The following is a 20,868-nucleotide window of genomic DNA, read 5'->3' on the forward strand; positions in this document are numbered from 1 at the left end:
AAAAAATATATTGCCTTCCAGCTACACCAACGAATTAGTTCGTTTCTCGATAGCGCTAGCGCTATCGCAGATACTTTCAGCACAACACAGATCCAACCGCTGCCTAACACTGTCACAAGGAGCCCTCAGTGGCTGACCGCACTTAGCCTTCTAAACGGTGCCAGCGCACAGATCGTGCGAACTCTGGTCGCAGTCAATGCGCAGGAACCGTTAAGAATTAGCTGCAGACAACTCAGAAGGGAGCCTGTGAGACACGGGTGATTACAACGTCACCTACTGGTTCAGAGTAAACTGCCACCACCGCGGTTACTATGGGACCGTGGGGCCCACTAACTGACTGACTAATCCTGCGAATAAAACTGTTAAACACACGATATTCTGTCTAGCCAACAACAAACAAACAGTAGCGTATCTTCAGAGACCCGGGATCATTTCTGTGTGTGCTGATAAGCAGGGTAGCGAAACAGTGAATGACTTGGGAAAAGTCGTTTATTCACGCAATATAAATAATTAATATATACAGACAATTATGAAAATCAACAATTATGAAAACAGTAATAGCCAGTATGAAAAATAAAAAAAGGGAGAAAAATACTTAGTTCCTGGAAAGATGTCCTTATTGTGGGAAGAATCATAAAGTCCTTGGTTTCAAAGTCCAGAGTTCAGAGTTCAGACCAGGTGGATACCAGCATATCCTCAAGCTGGCATCTGATGAGTGCAAGATGGTTCAGTGTGGAGGACCCTGAGTTTTGGCTCCTCTCCCATTCTTATGCCCCTGATTCAGTAGGAGGAAGTGAGGGCGGGCCCACACACCCCCTTAGAACATGAGATGAGTCCTGCCCTTGTCCTGGAGACCAGAAATCATGCCTTAACCATATATGGGCTCTATCTCACAGAACCGTACAGGTCAGGGCAGATTTACTAATATTTTCAGGTCTGCCTTGATGTACCCAGCAGTCTGATACCAAACATGAGGGGTGGGACCCCTGTGGTACCATTAGGGCACTGTTGAACTGCCTAACGGGCAGTCTTTACCTCAGAAGGTTCTGAAATGTGCTCAGAACCAACGCCAGGCAGGGCCCTACCTGCTCTGTTAGTTTGGAGGGTCTGCCAGCCTGGCAACACAGAAAATATGATACATATAGCAGTTTATGGAATATGAGAGACCCCTGGGATTTATACCAGGTCATTCCCAGGCAAAGGTTCTTTGAAGTTGGCAGCAGCAAGCCACATGTCGGCTCCCTGCTGGGAAAAGGAGTCGGAGTGTCTGAGTTCCCTCACTCTAAATTGGTTCTGTCATGGTGTTTGTCACCTTATACCTGATGGATGGGCCATCAGCACAGCTTGAAGCCAGGGACTCTCTGGGCCCAGGCTCATTAGCATATCAAAAGAGCCATCCTGCAGTTAAGGTGATGCTATTCCTCTGCTAAGAAAGGACTGCAGACCTCCTACACACTAAATCCAGATTCTATCGATTTGAAGCGCAATCGACGCAGAGAATCGAGTGCGATCGCTTTTCTTCACGGGCGGTTACAGGACGCGCCTGCGTCCCCGCAATCGTCCGTGACAGGTGCCTTAACCACTTACCGCAGCAGGTGCAGTATAATTACATTCTGGGAAACTTCACCTAAAGTGCCAGGGACGTAAATATTAGTCTTCTGCTGCGGGTGGCCGCCACTCGATCCCACCACCGTACTCGTCGCCACTAGTTAGAGGGGAGATGAATGAATAGGAATGCAGATCCCATTCATTAATCTAAGTTCCCGTGTCAGTGATCGCCATCCCATTCATTAATATAAGCAATGATCACCGGCATCAATGAGATGCCTGCGTCGTATCTTTCGAAGTAACACATCCACGCATTACTTCCTATTCACGTACTTATAGTATGCAAATAGGAAAAAATGTTCAGGGACATCTTGTGGCCAAATAGTAAAATTACACCTAAATACATTTTATTTAATAAAAATACCCACACTTACATTTAAAATTAACTCCTTCTCTTCCACACTCGCCCATAGTACCCAAATATTTTTTTATTTTTTGCATTAAATAAGACATTAAAAAAATGCATAGTTACCTTAGGTACTGAATTTTTTTTTTAGTATGTATGTAAAGAGGGTATATTACTGTTTTTTAAATTTATTTATTTATTTTATTTATCGGCTTGTAATTAGTGAAGGACACAAAACTGAAAAAATGCACTTTATTTCCAAATAAAATATTGGCGCCATACATTGTACTAGAGCAGTGATGGCTAACCTTGGCACCCCAGCTGTGGTGGAACCACAAATCCCATGAGGCATTGCAATACTCTGACAGCTCTAAGCATAACTCGGCGAGGCAGAGGCATGATGGGATTTTTAGTTTTGTCACAGCTGGAGTGCCAAGGTTAGCCATCACTGTTCTAGGGAAATATTTTAAACGTTGCAATAACCGGGACAAATGGGCAAATAAGATGTGTGGGATTTATCCACAGCAGAATGTTTTATTTTAAAACTAATGGTCAAAAACTGAGAAGTAATGATTTTTTTTCCCCATTTTTTTTTTCTTATTATTCCCATTAAAATGCATTTAGAATGAAATAATTCTTAGCAAACTGTTCCTCCCCAAAAAATCCTAATTGGTGGTGAAAAAAACAAGTTATAGATCATTTCATTGTGATTAGTAGTGGTTAAGTTATTGGCGAAAGAATGGAAGGAGCACTGACAGGGGAAAATTGCTCTGGTCCTAAAGGGGGAAAAAACCCTCAGTGGTCAAGTGGGTAAAGGGAGCCTGAAGTGAAAATAAACTTAGAATATGATTTTTAAGTGTAGTACAGCTAAGAAATAGAACATTAGTAGCACAGAAAAGAGTCTCGTATTGTTCCCAGTACAGGAAGAGTTAAGAAACTATGCAAAAGAGCTTCTTTGAACTCCACGACCCAACTTGGGTCGGTTACAGTGCTGTTTTCTGAAGCACTTATCTCAACCTGTCTCTCACTATTTCTAGTTTATTTAAAGGAACTCTTATCAATTAAAATGTTGTTTTAACCTGGGACTGAGAGGGTTCTTGAAGTGCTGGTAAATAATGATGTATACAATTCACTTGCTTATCTCTTTAGTTTACTGTATACAATTCCTTTCACTCTAAACTGACAGCAGTCTGCTCTAATCTGACAGCAGAGTGAACCATGAGGGGGAATTGTGTGTGAGAGAATGCTGAGCTGCCTGTGTCTCTTACTGAAGTGACTGCAGAGAGCAGAGAAACTGTAACTTGTTATAAATATTTGTAATTGTCTCTGACACCACAGCTTTTGATACTTAACCACTTAACGACCACCTAAAGCCGATAGGCGTCGGCAGGTCGAAGTGGTGTTTCCATGTTCCATGTCAGTTCACGGAGGGTGTCTCCGTGAACAGCCTGCGAGCCTCCGATCGCAGCTCGCAGGCGAAATGTAAACATGCGGGGAAGAAATCCCCTGTGTTTACATCATACGGCGCTGCTGACGCAGCAGCACCGTAAAGCAGATTGGCGATCCCCGGCCTCTAATTGGCCGGGGATCGCAGCCGTCTGATAGGCTGAAGCCTATCAGAGGCGGTACAGGACAGATAGCCGTCCTGTACCGCCCATAGCAAGAAGGAGAGGGAGGGAGGAATAGCGCTGCGAAGGGGGGCTTTGAGGAGCTCCCCCCCCCCCCCCCCCCCCCCGCTCGGCCACACAGAGCGGCGGCGATCAGACCCCCCCCCCCCCCCCCAGCAGCACATCCCCCTAGTGGGGAAAAAAGGGGGGGGGGAAGTCTGATCGCCCTGGCTCAAAGCTGATCTGTGCTGCGGGCTGGAGAGCCCACGCAGCACAGATCAGTGAAAAATGGCCCGGTCCTTAAGTGGTTAATATTTTGCAAATATTAGAGAATGGTGCAATGTTATATAAAAAAAAAAAACTATATAAGTGAAAATAAAGGATAGTCTGCCACTAAATCCAGATATAAAACAGTACCTGCGTATACCGTGAAAAGCTATAAATGGGCTTCCAAATGTGGGGATGACCATCCCCAGTGCAGTATGAGGAAGTCCTAGTTAGCGATGTGTCCGCGCTGGATCAAAGAACGAAAACTCACTCTGGTAACGCTGAGTCCTTCTCCCTCCTCTCAATTACCAGCCGACAGTACAGGAGGGGAGAGGGGACATACCATTATATTCAATACAACTCTTATACAATAGACAATGCAATAAATATGCAATGATTGCATTGTCTTGTATCAGAGTTGTATTGAATATAATTGTATGTCCCCCCCCTGTACTGTCGGCTGGTAATTGAGGAGGATGGAATGGCTAAGTGAACTATATAAGTTGTTGCATTTTGTATTATAACTATCCCCTGATGAAGGTTGCTGGCCGAAATCGGTCGGGATTTTAACTTTTGATATGCAATAAATCAAGAATTTGTCAGTAAGTGCAATTCACTGTGCAGTTTGTCAATATTGGGCGCAGTCTGCACTATTGTATTGTCCCCTCTGTTCCCCCGTATTCAGGAAGGAGAGCCGTCAGTCCCTGGAGCGCGCTTGGAGTGCAGACGGTGTTACGTCACTTCCTGCGAGTGCGAAGGGAGAAGGACTCAGCGTTACCCGTGCAAGTTTTTGTTCTTTGATCCAGCGCGGACACACCGCTAACTAGGACTTCCTCATACTACACTGGGGATGGTCAGCCCCACATTTGGAAGACCATTTATAGCTTTTCATGGTATACGCAGGTACTGTTTTATATCTGGACTAGTAGACCTAAGCCCATTTAAAAACGGGCTCTAGGTCTATCTCACTGCTGCAGGTCAGCGCGCACCCGCCCGTCTGCAAACCCCCCACCCCCCTGGCTGCGTCTTCCTCCTGTTCCAACGGTTACACATGCGCAGTAGCCAAAACACACAGGACACAGGGACAGGTAGAGTTTTATATCTGGATTTAGTATCCTTCACTGCGGGAAGTTTCGCCATTATAGCTGATGAGCGCAGGTTCTCCAGTGTTTTTACAATTGACTTTTTATGTTTGGGCTTGAGGACTGGCCCTGAGTTTAACCTAGGCTGCTCTTGTTGTTCATTGGTGTGCCACTGTTTCTTTCTGCATCATATATAACTGAAAATAAAAATGACTTTTTTTTTATCTTTGCTACTAATGTTCTATGAATTATCTGTGCTACACATACAGTTCATCACATCATAATTATTTTTGACACTTCTGTGTAACTTTAATAGAATATGTATAGATGTTTTTCTTACTTCCCTGGACTCTTGCTCTAACCGGCAGAGTGTGTTCATGGCAATGTGATTGAATTGTATTCTTCTTCCCTTGCAGTTGCCAGTCCCCCAGGTATTGATGTGCCAACAGCATTCCCGGTGCACCATGTGGCGCTGAGCTCTGACAGCCTCACCCTGTCTGTGTGCATGTCCAGTGACAGCGGCTGTATCATCTCCTTCTATGACACGCGCACCCTGGTCAATAAGGTATTTGCGTTATCTGTGTAATGCTGGGAATACACGGTTCGTTTTTGCCTTCGTTTAAACCTTCGTTTCGATTGTGCCTTTTGTCCTTTTCGATCCCGAAATAATCGGTCATACGGTTAATATCACCACCCACGGTTTCGTTTTTTTTTTCGATTCTGATGGTTTCGTTTTTCCAATGATCGAAGGCTGCAAAGAAACGAAACGAAAATCACTTTTTACAGGGACGGACTAGCATAAACGAATATATAATCGATCTGAACAGCCATCAAGCCTACCAATGGCTCGATTAGATGGATAAAGAGAGATAATATCAAACATGTTCGATCACTAGTCGTTCGTTTTTGGGGTCTATTTATCGAAACTATAATGAGATTATGACTATTTTCACATACGTTTTCAACACTCGATTCGTTTACCGAACGAATCGAAGGTTTAAACGAAGGCAAAAACGAACCGTGTATTCCCAGCATTAGTCTCTTGTGTTATCTGTGGCCCTCACTCTAAGCATTCTCTGGTTTATCAAGTCTGATGCAAAGACATCTGGAGCAAGCCACAGAGCAGTTGCCCATAGCAACCGTTAGAATCCTTGTTTTATTTAAAGAGTAATTGTGGAGCGTAAAATCAAAAATCAATTCTTTATTTTTATCTAGTAAACAAGTAATAAGCATGCTAACCAGGAAATCCAAAAGTTAAAAATCACTCTTTTTTTCTTCTTCATAAAACATTCCCCAGTTTCCCTGGCTCTTATTTGGTACATCTGCCACACAAAGGAAGTTGCAGGGAATGCTGGGTTTTCTTTTTCTTTACTTTCCCCCTCAGACTTAGAGAAACTTCAGTGAAAATAATATAATAAAAAAAGTGCTTCATTTTTACAATATTGATGTATAAATGATTTAGTCAGTGTTTGCCCATTGTAAAATCTTTTAAATCCCTGACTTACATTCTGACCTTTATTACATGGTGACATTTTTACTGTTGGCAGGTGATGTAGCTGCTGCATGCTTTTTTGGCAGTTGGAAACAGCTGTAAACAGCTATTTCCCACAATGCAACAAGGTTCACAGACAGGAAACTGCCAGGAGTACCACGGTCCTCAGTTTCTTGTGGGAGGGGTTAATATCAGTCATATAGTGCCCCCTGATGGTCTGTTTGTGAAAAGGAATAGATTTCTCATGTAAAAGGGGGTATCAGCTACTGATTGGGATAAAGTTGAATTCTTGGTCGGAGTTTCTCTTTAACTAATGCTGCCTAATTGGCTGAAGCCTCTTTCTCTCCTGTTTTTCCCTCCCACACTTTTTTTCCTCTCTGAATGGCCAATATTTCTCAATGCACTTTCTATTGCAGACCTGGGTGGGAGTGTCTTAAGACTGGGAGGGGGCTGGCAATGATACACAGAGTAAGAGAGGAAATGATGTCAGGATTGGCTTCAAGATAGAAATACAGTACAATGGAAAAGCCTAAGAAGGATTTTCTCCGACCACTTCAGGCAAATGGAGTTACACAAAACCGACTCCACTCGGGTATACCAGCAATCCTGGAGGCAGTCGCTCTCTTGAAAAAGATCACATACACTCTGAACCTCGTGGGGCGGTGGACCCGTGGTCAGGTGTAAGGGACTCCCCTCGCTAGGGAGTGGGTGGAGTAAGACACAGCAAGAAGGGAAAGGGCGCCCAAAGGGATATAACATTTTCTAAAAACACTAAAATGAATAAGAATTGAGGTGGCTTACCTCACAGACAACTCGCTATAAGTAGAACTATTTATTAATATCAAGCACAGGCAACGCGTTTCGTGGGATCCTGCCCATTTCCTCAGGCTAAATAAAGTGCTTACTTGATCTTTGTCTCTTTGATGTTTGTAGGCACTTTATTTGGCCTGAGGAAGTGGGCAGGATCCCACGAAATGAAACAGAACCCTCCCTCTACCTATGCCTAACCCTCAACCCCATTGGGTGGTGCCTAACACTTAACCACCACCCTTGCTAACCTTAACCTACCTGTGCATGTGCGAGCCCAGTACAGATCCACTGCTCTTCGGAAATACTTGGGGAAGCAAGTACATCTGAAGGCTGCCCAAGGTGGAATGAAGATGTAGTCGAGCAAGCTGGCTGAAGAACTTTTTTTTTTTTTTTTTTTTCCCCTTAGCTGACAGGTTTCTATGCAAATCCTTGCTCCAGTCTTCGTTGTGAATTATTGTATTTTTGAACTATAAGGCTCACTTTTTCTCCGCCAAAAGTGGAGAAAACAGTCACTGCACCTTATAGTCCAAATGCAGGGAGTTCCTGACTTGTGAACACCTGCCAATACCAACCACCAATCTGCCGCAATGTGGGGGACTCCTGTACAGTGCCCATGCAGAGGAGGACACGGGGACAAAAGGGAGACACAAAGGGGCATAGAGGCAGACAAATGGACACAGGAGGAAACGAGGGACAGAGGAGGACACAAAGAGACACGAGGTACAGGGGGACATGAGGTACAAAGGGGGCATAATCTACAAGATGCCCCTTCACAATGGATGCACCAGGTTTAGTATATATTTTTTTTTCCCCTGGTTTTTGACCTCTAAACCTCGGTGCGTCTTACGATCAGGAGCATCTTATAGTCCAAAAAATACAGTGTTTTCCTCAGAGTGCTTCACCTTGGCAGTAAGTTTTTGCCTTCAGTGGTTTATAACAGGGAAGCAGCAGACGATTGTTTACAAGGGTGAGCTGGAATGACTGCTGTGATTTGGTATCTAAAGCTGCTGCTGCCTCTTTGATAAAGATCCAGACTGACCAGTAAAAAGTTTTCATACTTCTCTTTGTAATCAAACCTCCCATGACATAACATTTTATTGCTAAATTGATCTCTCCTTAACAGGCCAAGCAGCCGAAACAGGCCTTCTCTTCTATGCTACTCCAGCGAGATGCCGGCAGCTTTGTTGCAGACCTTAAATGGAATCCAGTAGCTTCGAATGTGGCCATCTGTCTAAGCGATGGCAGCATCTCCGTGTTACAAGTCACAGAAACGATTAGCTTGTACGCCAACCTGCCATCGGCTGTTGGAGTGACCTCAGGTGGGTTTTTCTTCCTTGTAGCAGCCAGCAGGGGGCGACCAGGGTGGGTTGTTCATTTTGTTTCTTCACTCTCTTATTTTATCTCCTCTAATTATTAATGATTCATAGGACGCAGTCATCTGTACCCTGTACAGTGTAAGAACCAAACATGGTTCTATGTAAGTTTTGATTAAATTTTCACTTCCGGATTTCTGCTACACGTATCTACGCCCCTGTAAACTTCACTTGTGGATCAGGGGCATAGATATGTGTCTGATTCTGATTGTTCAACAGTCAAAGGAGGGATCCGCACACAATCTTCAAGGGACAACGTGCTTTTATTGTTCCAATGCACACATATAATACACACCAAATTGTCTCGGCCAACAATTGTTTCGGGGCCAATCAGGTCCCCTTTATCAAGACATAAGCAGACAACATATTGATATTATCGCTGCTACGGGTTCCAGCACTGCTGTACTATAGGTGTGCGATTTATTTTGATTGAATGATTCTGATTGTTCTCTTCACCACTCGTGATTGCACCTGTGCATTTTCTCGTCGCCGTTCCCGTGGTCCGTGATCGTGAATGGGAACTTGTGTTCCCAAAGCCGATCAAAGTGCCAGTAGTGTATAAAAGCCTGCATCAGCGAGATCCTGGTATTCATTCACAAAGTGAAAGTAAACTCATACACCGCACTTCCTGTGCACAAATAATTTTTGGGTGACATCTAGTGGTCAAAAAGTAAAAATATACTCACATACACTATGTATGTATGTATGTATGTATGTATGTATGTGTATATATGTATGTGTATATGTATATGTACATGTGTATATATGTGTATGTACGTGTGTGTGTGTGTATATGTATGTATGTATATATATATATATATATATATATATATATATATATATATATATATATATATATATATATATATATATATATATATATATATATATATATATATATATATATATATATATATATATATATTATATATTATATTATATTCTGCTTAAATAGTTTTTTTACATTATGTACGGAATTTTAGTAATGCACACGAGATTTTATGGTTGAAATGCAGTTTAGCCTTTGGCCACTAGATGGCGCCAAACCGGACTTAATATGCCATTAGCAGCAATAGCTCCAGCAGACATCTAATATAGTATGGTCTGCACTGGCATCCGTAGTCCAAGTATGCTTCCCTCCCTGGCTCTAGTGTGGAGCGCATATGCGCTCCACCATCGACACAGTAGGAGGGGAACAACAGGGTTGGCCCCGGCGAGCGAAATCTGCCGGACGCCATAGCTGAGAGTATTTGTACCCAGCCAGCACAGCCCCACACGTACAAGCCTCCGTAGAAGCTCTCTGCTAGCGCGAAACGGCCGTCTGGCTTATTCTGTGCCCAGCACCCAACACTAGCTCACAGCTCGCAGTCTCCACCCAACGGTATGTGAACCTTTATATTGCACGTAACTGACGTACCACAATCTATGTATCACAACCTATGGATTAAACACGGAACACAGCTAGTGCCGGCTCTGCATCCTTTTGTTTTTTTCTGTTTAAATAGTGCCAGCATCTTCCGTTGCACTGTACAATAGCATACTGGGCATAACAATACAAAATAAATGATACAAGAGTGGATAACAGCTAGTGTATTGAACACATTCACTATTGTTACACAGGGGTGGGAGGTATGTACACCCATTACACAGCATTGTGAGATAAAGAAGGAAGAGAGCCCTGGTTGAAAGGCCGTACAGTCTAAAGGTATAAGGTATAAGACAGTTGGTAAGGGAAGCTGTGTATGGAGTGGTAGAAATGGTGGTCAGTTCAGCGTCCTCGGTAGGAGGATATGCTTGCCTAAAGAGGTGAATTCTCAGATTGAACCTAAAAAGAGTAAGTGTGGATGAGTGGCGGGTGTTTTGAGGGAGAGTGTTCCAGAGGAGGAGAGCGGATCGAGTGAGGGGGAAAAAAAGGAAATATAAATATAGATAGGTGTGTGTCTGTGTGTGTGTGTGTGTAACACCCTTTCAACACTACCCCATAGTTGCCAAAGTAATAAAGAAAAACTTCTAAAAAGAGGGTACATTACTATAGTTTGTGCAAATAAAATCTTATCGCCACACATTGTACTAGGAACATTATTTAATTGTTTATAGCTGGGGCAAGTAAAATGTGTGGGGTTTTATATACAGTAACACTTATTTTTTTTATTTTTTTAAACTATAAAGCAAGGGTCCCCAAACGGTTTCAGGGCCGGAGTATACATAAAATGGTGTCTTTGCAGGCCAGAGAGTGAAGCATACCCAGGTGACAACCTGAAGTCCAATTGGACAGCTGTGTCACCTGATGTGGAATTTGATTGGAAACCAGCAAATTACTGCGTTCTGGCTTCCATGTGGATGGGTGGTGCCAGCACTGCTATTCTATATGCGGACCACCAATATTTAAAGATGTAGCTGACCGCGTCTATAAGTAATACATTTGGGGGGGGGCGGTAAAAAAATCCTCGGGGGCCCCATTCGGGCCGCGGGCCTTAGCTTGAGGACCACTGGTATAAAGGTTGTAACCTGAGAAATACTGACTTAAATATAAATCTTATTCCCTTTAAAATGCATAAAAAATAATTTTTAGCAAAGCGTACTACCCAAAGAAAGCCTAATTTGTGAAGGAAAAAAAAAGTAATATATGGATATTGTATATACGGTTGTTGTTGGGGAATGAATGGGAGGAGCATGATTTGAAAATTGCTGTGATTTTTTTTTTTTTTTAAGGGGGGGGGGGGGCGAAACCTGTGGTAGAAAAATGGTTAACTACGGTAAACTGATTATGGTTGCGTTAAAACTATATATTAAGTTTTGTTTGTTTGTTTTTTATATTAATGTGCATTGACATAATTTATTTTAAACAGTATGTTGGAGCCCAAAAGGGAAGCAGCTGGCGGTGGGCAAGCAGAATGGCACAGTGGTGCAGTACCTCCCAGTAAGTATCACTCCTTCCTAGGGATTTTTTTGTACAGTATTTGACTATTTGGGGCAGCACGGTGGCGTAGTGGTTAGCGCTCTCGCCTTGCAGCGCTGGGTCTCTGGTTCGAGTCCCAGCCAGGGCACTATCTGCAAAGAGTTTGTATGTTCTCTCCGTGTCTGTGTGGGTTTCCTCCGGGCACTCCGGTTTCCTCCCACATTCCAAAAACATACAGATAAGTTAATTGGCTACCTCTAAAAAATTGGCCCTAGACAGTATCTTTACACTACATAATATAGACATATGGCAATGGTAGGGATTAGATTGTGAGCTCCTTTGAGGGACAGTTAGTGACAAGACTATATATATACACTGTACAGCGCTGCGTAATATGTCGGCGCTATATAAATACTAAATAATAATAATAAAAAAATACCGTATATACTCGCATACAAGCCGAATTTTTGACCCCCAAAAAGGGGGCCAAAAGTTGGGGGTTCGGCTTGTATGCGAGTCATGGTGGTCCGCGGGTCCCCCCCTCCGCTTGTCCGCGGGTCCCCCGCTCCCCCCATGGCCGCCGCCGCCGCTATTACCTGGCTGCATCTTCTATTTCAATCTCCGTTCTTGTAAACATTCAGAGCAGCGCGCCCGGCGCTGCTACTGTGACGAGGCAGGAAAGAGCGTCCTGTTACTATGGGAACCGCTCTTTCCTGGCTCGCCGCTCGTCACAGTAGCAGCGCCGGGCGTGCTGCTCTGAATGTTTACAAGAACGGAGATTGAAATAGAAGATGCAGCCAGGTAATAGCGGCGGCGGCCATGGGGAGCGGGGACTGTACTGGCTAAACTGGGGCACGTAACTAGCTTTACTGAGCGCTATACTAGCTAAACTGGGGCGCTATACTAGCTATACTGAGCGCTAAACTGGGGCACTATACTAGCTAAACTGGGGCACTATACTAGCTAAACTGGGGCACTATACTAGCTATACTGAGCACTATACTAGCTAAACTGGGGCACTATACTAGCTATACTGAGCACTATACTAGCTAAACTGGGGCACTATACTAGCTATACTGAGCACTATACTAGCTATACTGAGCACTATACTAGCTATACTGAGCACTATACTAGCTATACTGGGGCACTATACTAGCTATACTGAGCACTATACTAGCTATACGGGGCACTTTACTAGCTATACTGAGCACTATACTAGCTATACTGAGCACTATACTAGCTATACTGAGCACTATACTAGCTAAACTGGGGCACTATACTAGCTATACTGAGCACTATACTAGCTATACTGAGCACTATACTGAGCACTATACTAGCTAAACTGGGGCACTTTACTAGCTATACTGAGCACTATACTAGCTATACTGAGCACTATACTAGCTAAACTGGGGCACTTTACTAGCTATACTGAGCACTATACTAGCTGTACTGGGCAGTATACTAGCTAAACTGGGGCACTTTACTAGCTATACTGAGCACTATACTAGCTATACTGAGCACTATACTAGCTATACTGGGCACTATACTAGCTATACTGGGGCACTACCTACCCATACTGGACACTTTACTAGCTATACTAAGACACACTCGGGGAATAAGGCGGCCAGCATTTCCTACCCCCGGCTTATATGGGGGTCAATCATTTTCCCCTGGTTTTTCAGGGAAAAGTTGGGGGTCGGCTTATATGCGGGTCGGCTTATATGCGAGTATATACGGTAATATTTGTTCTGTTCAGTGTTGAGTAGATTTGCATTGGCCAACTTATAAACATTATTTACAACCTTAGTATTCCATTTGCAGCCTCTTCTTCCATACGCAGCAATCCCTCTTCCATGTCCAGCCGCCCCTCGGCCTGCTGCCGCCCAAGGCCCAGGCCTTCGCGGCCTTTCCAGAAATCGGGCCCTGCTTAGAGGGGCGTTTAGGTTTTGGTGTCCTTATTAGGCACCTTCAGGGGAGGGTTCAAGTGAGATGGGCGCTGGGAAGTGCTTAGGAAAATATCAGTGAACTAAGTTACCAGTATTTTGTAGGAAGCCGTGCAGCAATGCGTACTCCTGAATCCACTGCCCCTCCCCTTCCCTCGGCTGAGCCCAGTATTCTGGTACGTTTGGATTTGGCACAGGAAGATTATTTGCAGGGGCGTAACTAGAGGGAACAGTCCCTGCAACTGCATGGGGGCCCAGAGCTGCCAGGGGGGCCCTCAACTACTGTTACTCTCTCTGCTAAAGGGGTCCATCCTTGAGATCAGGTGATTTTGTGGCTACACTTGTTATTGGTGTGAAGATTATGGTGTTTACGCTTGTTTTATGACACTTGTAAGATGGGACCTCCCCCCCCCCCCCCCCCCCCAGCTGGGAGGGACAAGGGAAAGATTTCTAGTTACGCGCCTGATTAGTTGGCAGCCTCTGATTGTCCAGTTGTCATATTATGAAATATTGTGCATAATCATACCATTTGGCTGTGCATGAGAATACATTTAATTAACTACCTGTAGACCGTAGGCTTACACCCCCTAGTGACCAGGTTATTTTTTACAATTCAGTCCACTGCAGCTTTAAGGGCTCGCTGCAGGGCCGTACAACTCAGCACACTATTGATTCCTCCCCCGCCCCCCTCCCCCCTTTTCTGCCCTTTTTTTTATTAACCTATTTTGGTTCCTGGACGTAGTTTCTACGTCCAGGAACCATGCGCGCTCCCGCGGCCGATCGTGCACACGCACTCCCGGCCGCGAATTCGGTAGCCAAGGAATCAATGTATCGGGCTATGGTGCCTGATCACTGATTCCTCTCCCCCGCTGAAAAAGCAACAGCTTCTCTGGGAAGCTGTGCTTTTTCTGGCTGTCTCCTTCCCGATGCGTCACTCTAAGCGCGTGCTACGGTTAGAGTGACGTCATGTAAACAAACTCATGGCCGCCATCTTGTGGCCAAAAAGTAATACTACACCTGAAAAAAAAATAAAAAAAAATTAACACACATTTACATTATAAATCTATTGTTTACCTCCCACCCTCCCAAAACTACCCAAATAAAATGTTTACTATAAAAAAAAAAAACCATTACAATAAAAAAAAACAATATGTAAATATTTACCTAAGGGTCTAAACTTTTTAAATATCAATGTAAAGATGAAATATTTCTATATTTTTTTTTTATTTTAAACTTGTAAATAGTGATAGATGCAAAATGGAAAAAATGCACCTTGATTTCCAAATAAAATATTGTCGCCATACATTGTGATAGGGACATAATTTTAGCGGTGTAACAACCGGGACATATGAGCAAATACAATACGTGAGTTTTAATTATGGAGGCATGTATTATTTTAAAACTATAATGGCTGAAAACTGAGAAATAATGAATTTTTCCATTTTTTTTCTTATTCTCCCTGTTAAAATGCATTTACAGTAAACTGGCTCTTAGCAAAATGTACCCCCCAAAGAATGCCTAATTGGTGGCGGAAAAAACAAGATATAGATCAGTGCATTGTGATAAGTAGTGATAAAGTTATAGGCTAATGAATGGGAGGGGAACATTTCTTACGTGAAAACGACGGAACGTGAATGGGTTAATTTTATACCGTCATTCAAGCAGGGATGTGCACGCATCGGCATGCGTGATCCCCTGCAAACCATGCCCCCAGTACTTAACGCCAATTGGCGTTACGTGGTCCTGAGAGAGCTGCCCCATTCCCGCCTATCGGCATGACGCGGTGGTTATGTGGTTAAACTGTATGCTCAGTCCCTCTGTAGTGCACGTCTGCGTTCAAACTAACTTTTTGGTTTTGTTTTTTTAGAATCTGCAAGAGAAGAAAGTCATCCCCTGCCCGTCCTTCTATGATTCTGATAATCCAGTGAAAGGTACAGAGTGTCTTTTACAAAAATCTGTTTCATTCGTCTATGCTTTTTGTCCTCATTGAAAAATATTTTGAGGTGTCTTGTCCTGAGGTCCATGGTAATCAAGATACCCCATAGAAAGTGAAGGCAAATCCTTCCATGACTATGAAAGGGAAATTGCAATAGCAAAACAACTTTTTGTTGTAAGGAGAAGGCTTGGACTATCTGCCAAGTTCCAATGCTGGTAGCACGCAATGCAATCTGCTGTCCAATCGACGGGTAATCTGACGGGAAGTTGTTGATGGCATGGTAGATACATGCATAAAGGCACCCAGTATAACAACTTAGAACTCTTTACGGAAGAAAACATGCAGAGACAAACTATACACAACCAGCAGGTAATGCAGCTTACTTGGAACAGAGAGTGAATACAGGAAATCACAATACCATAGAGATTATCACAGCACATTAGACGGTGACATCTTGTTGTTGCTTTACTGCAGCTTAAGTAATACTGTTGATAATTCTAACTGTTGTATTGTGTGTACATGTCCAAAGAGCTCCCAATAGATAAAGGAATCACTTTTCCGATGATAACTTTGCAAAGACATTCCCTTTATCGATCAGAAACAGATCTGACCTGTCGGAAATAATCGTCTGATTCCCGTCGATCCCCTTGCATCAAGTGTTCCCATTATAAAGGTGCCGTCACATGACTGACTTGAAGCTGTGACTAGACTGAAATGCATCTCAGGGAGTTTCCAGCGATGGCTATTAGTTATCAGCACTAGTGAATGGGGCAGTTTCTCAACTCTGTCCTTGTGACTCCCCTATGCACAGGTGGGTAATTAGTGTCTAAGGCTAAGCTATGTGGATTCCATATAGCTGAGACACTAATTACCCCACCTGTGCATAGGTGAGGTTGCCTGCAAAACATGCACCATTTGGGAGTCACGAGAACAGGTTTGAGAAACACTGGAATAGGGTGATCATTTAAATGTAAATCATTCTGAGTTGATGAAGTATTATGCAATTTTCTTATGCTAATTTATGTTCCTTGAAAATGGACCGAATGAAGCTGAGGTGTGTTTTGATTGGTCCGTTTTCAAGCTTCATAAAGTATGTGCGTAAAGCTGCATCAGCTCAGAATCATTTGCATCTCATCGACCATCCCTACTAGAAACCTATAGCAGATAATAGAATCTATGATTTGTGCAAGTGGCTGGTGATTTGGATCGCTGTGTGTGTAAAGCCTCTCGCACACGTACAAGAGCTGCTGCCCGGCAGGGATCAGGACTCTATACCTCATGCGACCGTTTGGACGAATGCAGGGGGCTGGAGGAAGCCCCAGGTAAGTGTTTTTTTTTTTTATTTTTAAAGTGTAGCCCAGCTGAAGCTCGAGTACAAAAGAGATACTTGGCTAAAGAGAGGGAAGCCTCAGGATCCTATTGAGGCTTCCCTAGGCGGTCTGCGGTCCCCACTTGCTGAGCGTGTCCCCCCGAAAGATTGCTCGCAGTGCATAGTCTCCAATCTCATTGGGTGATCCTCTTCTGTGACGAGCATCTTCATGCAACTGCGCATACGCTGCTGTGCTTGCATTGTCACTGCATGGCCACGCCCCTCACAGAAGAGGAGCCCCATACAGAAGAGAACACCCCCAATGTGGAGGGGGTCCTGAGGCTACCCTCTCTTTTGCCAACTATCTCTTTCTGAATCAGTGTTTCGGCTCGGATACACTTCAAGTGACCAATTCCTGAAAAATAACCAGAATTATTATCTCTAGTGCTGTTATTGATTAAAGATCAGGGTCGGCTAAATACAGGAGAATACCATCTGAATGGCCAGTGGCTCCATAACCATTCCAATCATAGACTGAGATGGAGACACCACTACCTTGATCCTCTTTCAAGAGTTAAGGTGCCCATACACTCGTCAGATTGGCAGCAGATAGATAAGAAATGCATCTGATGATCTATCTGATGCGTTTTTAGAACATTTTTTACCAGGATAGAATTCCAATAGATTTCAGTTTGAAATCTATTGAAATTCGATCTGATGGCATTTTTTTGCCATCAGATTTCCATTAAGGCCAATGCAAAATGATAAGCAATCTCATCAGATCTACCTAAATTTTCCACCCTGCAAGTTCGATGGAAATCCATCGAAATTGATCGAAATCGGCCATCGATCGGTCGATTGGCCAACCGATTTGCAAACGATCAATCGATCGATCGGGATCGATCGGTCGGCCAGAAAATCGGCTGAGTGTATGCGCCCCTTTAAAAAAAAAAAAAAAAAAAGGGATATGTGTACTGTTTATGCTTGGTTAGAGGAATTAGTGGTGGTGTGTGATCACTACTGTTTGTATTTCAGTCCTGGATGTCCTCTGGATCAGCACATACGTCTTTGCAGTGGTGTACGCAGCTGCTGATGGCTCAGTGGAAACCTCTCCACAGCTGGTCATGGTCTTGCTTCCGGTATGTCACAGAAAAATACCAAAAAACTTTCTTTAATAATAATAATTCCTTTTTTTGTATAGCGCTTTTCTCCTGTCGGACTCAAAGCGCTTGTGGGGCAGCCACCAGAGCAGTAGCAGTGTAGGGAGTCTTGCCCAAAGAACTCCTACTGAACAGGCAGAGCCAAGATTCGAACCCAGGTTTCCTGTGTCAGAGGCAAAGCCCTTAACCATTACACTATACAGCCACCCCAATAGATCAGTATGGCTGTTCACCATAACAAGATATATTTTGCATCATGTTATGGTAGATGATTCCAAACATGCTTTGTTTTACAACAGCATATACTATGTGGTGAACGCTGGACCCAGATCCCCCTCTGCATATTCTGTGCAGTTCATCTGCAGCCAAGCACTTACTATTTAAAGTGCACCTGAGCTCACTTCATGTGATCCCGAGGTGAAAATAAGTTAATGAGATAAACAATTGTATTTGTCCTCATACTCTTAAAAATTTAAGTATCCCACGGTTTTCTTTTATATTGAAACCATTTACAAAGTAGGTTAAATATTTTATTATTTAACAAGAGATTCAATGAAATGGTCGCGCATCTACCCCGAGAGAAGGCTGCACGAGCCGTCCCTGCAAACATGCTTCGCAGCGTGGAACCGATGTCTCTCTCAATAAGAGAAGGGTAAGGTCCCCTAATAAGGTGAATAATGTGTAATGCATAAGTTTGCTTCCATTATTTGTATTGTGAGATGCATTCGTTCTTAATGCACCTGTTCTACTGCAATGAGCACAGTTGTGCCTTTGAGAGGCCTATTAGCCCTATGCAGTGAGTGTTTGTCATCTTGGTTAGATGCGCGACCACTTCATTAAATCTCTTGTTGAATAATAGGTTACATTTTTTTACTGCCTCTAATAAGTGGCAGCCTATTACATGTCCCAGAGTTAGAAAAAGGTCAATAGTTCATGTATTTTATCTCTCCCTTGCCCTCAAAAGTTCTATTCTGCGTGGAGAACTTTTATGGCTGTAATGTGCTTATCAGTGATGTTTACTATATTCCCCACAAGGCAGAAGCTGTCACTTCCATGCCTAGAAATTAACTTTCTGGCTGCAAAACAGCCTGGTTATTAATGTTTTGTACTGTACATAAACGTTTACCTCATCAGGTCTCGGGTCGCCTCGGGTACATTTCAAGAAGTATTAAGCTAAAGATGGCCCTATGTACAGGGCTGCCTAAAAGCAACATGGAATATATTTACAAAAGATCAGTAAAGTTTACCAGTTTTTATGTAATCTATGTAGTGAATTACACAAATAGCATAACTTGCATTTTACTTACTTTGGCTGTTGTATAAGCAATGTAGCCATTGCATGTATAACGAAAGTTACACTATGCATAGCTTCGGGGGGGGGGGGGGGGGGGGAGAACAATCTTCAGCACTGTAAACTGTCTTTCCTTCTAAGTTTCCCACACCCAGATCACAGCTGCCTGCAGTCACCCAGTGCTCAGACAGACATACAACTGGCTGCTGCCACCTAAAGCATAGACTGGGGGTCTGAGGCTGTATTTCAAATAGGAACACACTTTTACTGCAACTGTTAAAGCCATTGAGGATAAAACACTCTCACTCAGGGTCCTTACACACAGGACCATATTGCATGTTTTTGCTTCAATGGTCACATAAAGTACTATGGCCCACATGCAATTAAAGGACATCCTTGGTGAAAAACAATTGTATCTGTTCTCCTTCTCCTAAAAATGACTTTTTTTTTTTTTTTTTTTTTAAGATATCCCGCAATTTTATTTTATATTTAAATCTAGTTTTTACGTTTTGTTTTTTTTACTTGTTTCATTGTCTCTGCTCAATGACACACATTGAAGTATGCTAGAGCTTAAATCTATGAATGATTGACCCCTTTTATCTCTTTTCTGCTCTCAGAACCCATTTACTGACAGGAAAGTGTTTTATGGCTGTAATTACTTATCAGTGAGGGTTATGCTGTAGTCTGACCCGGACAGAAAATGTCACTTTCATACCTGATGTTTAACTCTTTCAGGTAGAGAAAGAAAAAAAGGAACACAGCATAGTTATTTGTGTGCTTGACACTGTATGTGCACATGTCTGTCTCATTATATTACATGTCACCTCGGTTGTCCTTTAAAGGGAATGTCCAGGCTCTTAAAAAAAAAAAAAAAAAAAAAAAAATCTACTTACCCGGTGCTTCCTCCAGCCCCTGGCAGCCGACATGTTCCGTGCTGCAACTCTGCTCTCACCTGCCGGCCCGGGTCCCCGCTGATGCAGTGGTCGACATTGCGAGGTCGTCCTCTACTGCGCCTGCATGAAGTCCACGTTTTCTGGAGTGTACTGTGCAGGAGCTAAACATTCCCTTTAACCTGTCCTGGGTTTTCTGCTAGGAGATCATTTTCGTATTCTCTTTAAAATAACTTAAAGTGTAACTGTCGGGCATAAAATCAAATCAATTCTTTATTTTTATCTGGTAAACAAGTAATACGGATGCTAACCATGCAATCCAAAAGTTAAAATCTCTCTTACTTTTCTTGTTTATAAATGATCATTCCCCAGTTTACCTGACTCTTATTTGGTACGTTGCCGCACAAAGGAAGTTGCAGGGCATGCTGTTTTTTTTTTTTTTTTTTGCTTCTTTATTTCCCCTCAGACTTAACTAATGTACAGAAGCAATAAAGGACAACCCAGCATGCCCTGCAACCTCCTTCCTTCCTTCCAAATAAGAGTCAGGTAAACTGGGGAATGATCATTTATAAACAAGAAAAGTAATAGAGATTTTAACTTTTGGATTGCCTGATTAGCATCCTTATTGCTTGTTTACCAGATAAAAATAAAGAATTGATTTCCCATTCTATGCCCGACAGTTACACTTTAAGCATTTTACAATTGAAAAAGTACCTAAAAAGTTGGTTGAAATGTACTATCACAATTATTTTGAGTATTTTCTTGCTTTAAAGAGAACCCGAGGTGTGTTTAAAGAATGTTATCTGCATACAGAGGCTGGATCTGCCTATACAGCCCAGCCTCTGTTGCTATACC

At 43.0% G+C, this 20,868-nt stretch overlaps 1 protein-coding gene across 4 annotated transcripts in view; it reads left to right on the top strand.

Annotated features, from left to right (window-relative positions):
- NUP214 (nucleoporin 214) overlaps positions 1-20,868 on the top strand; it is a 174,090-nt gene that overhangs the window by 13,710 nt on the left and 139,512 nt on the right. For all 4 annotated transcript variants that reach the window (XM_068248857.1, XM_068248861.1, XM_068248859.1 and 1 more), the window contains exons 3-7: positions 5,327-5,475; positions 8,336-8,531; positions 11,435-11,505; positions 15,295-15,358; positions 17,708-17,811. In XM_068248857.1, the coding sequence (XP_068104958.1) occupies positions 5,327-5,475; positions 8,336-8,531; positions 11,435-11,505; positions 15,295-15,358; positions 17,708-17,811 (584 nt within the window). The remainder of the gene's footprint in view (positions 1-5,326; positions 5,476-8,335; positions 8,532-11,434; positions 11,506-15,294; positions 15,359-17,707; positions 17,812-20,868) is intronic.

Source organism: Hyperolius riggenbachi, chromosome 8 (assembly GCF_040937935.1).
Source record: "Hyperolius riggenbachi isolate aHypRig1 chromosome 8, aHypRig1.pri, whole genome shotgun sequence".
NCBI lineage: Eukaryota > Metazoa > Chordata > Amphibia > Anura > Hyperoliidae > Hyperolius > Hyperolius riggenbachi.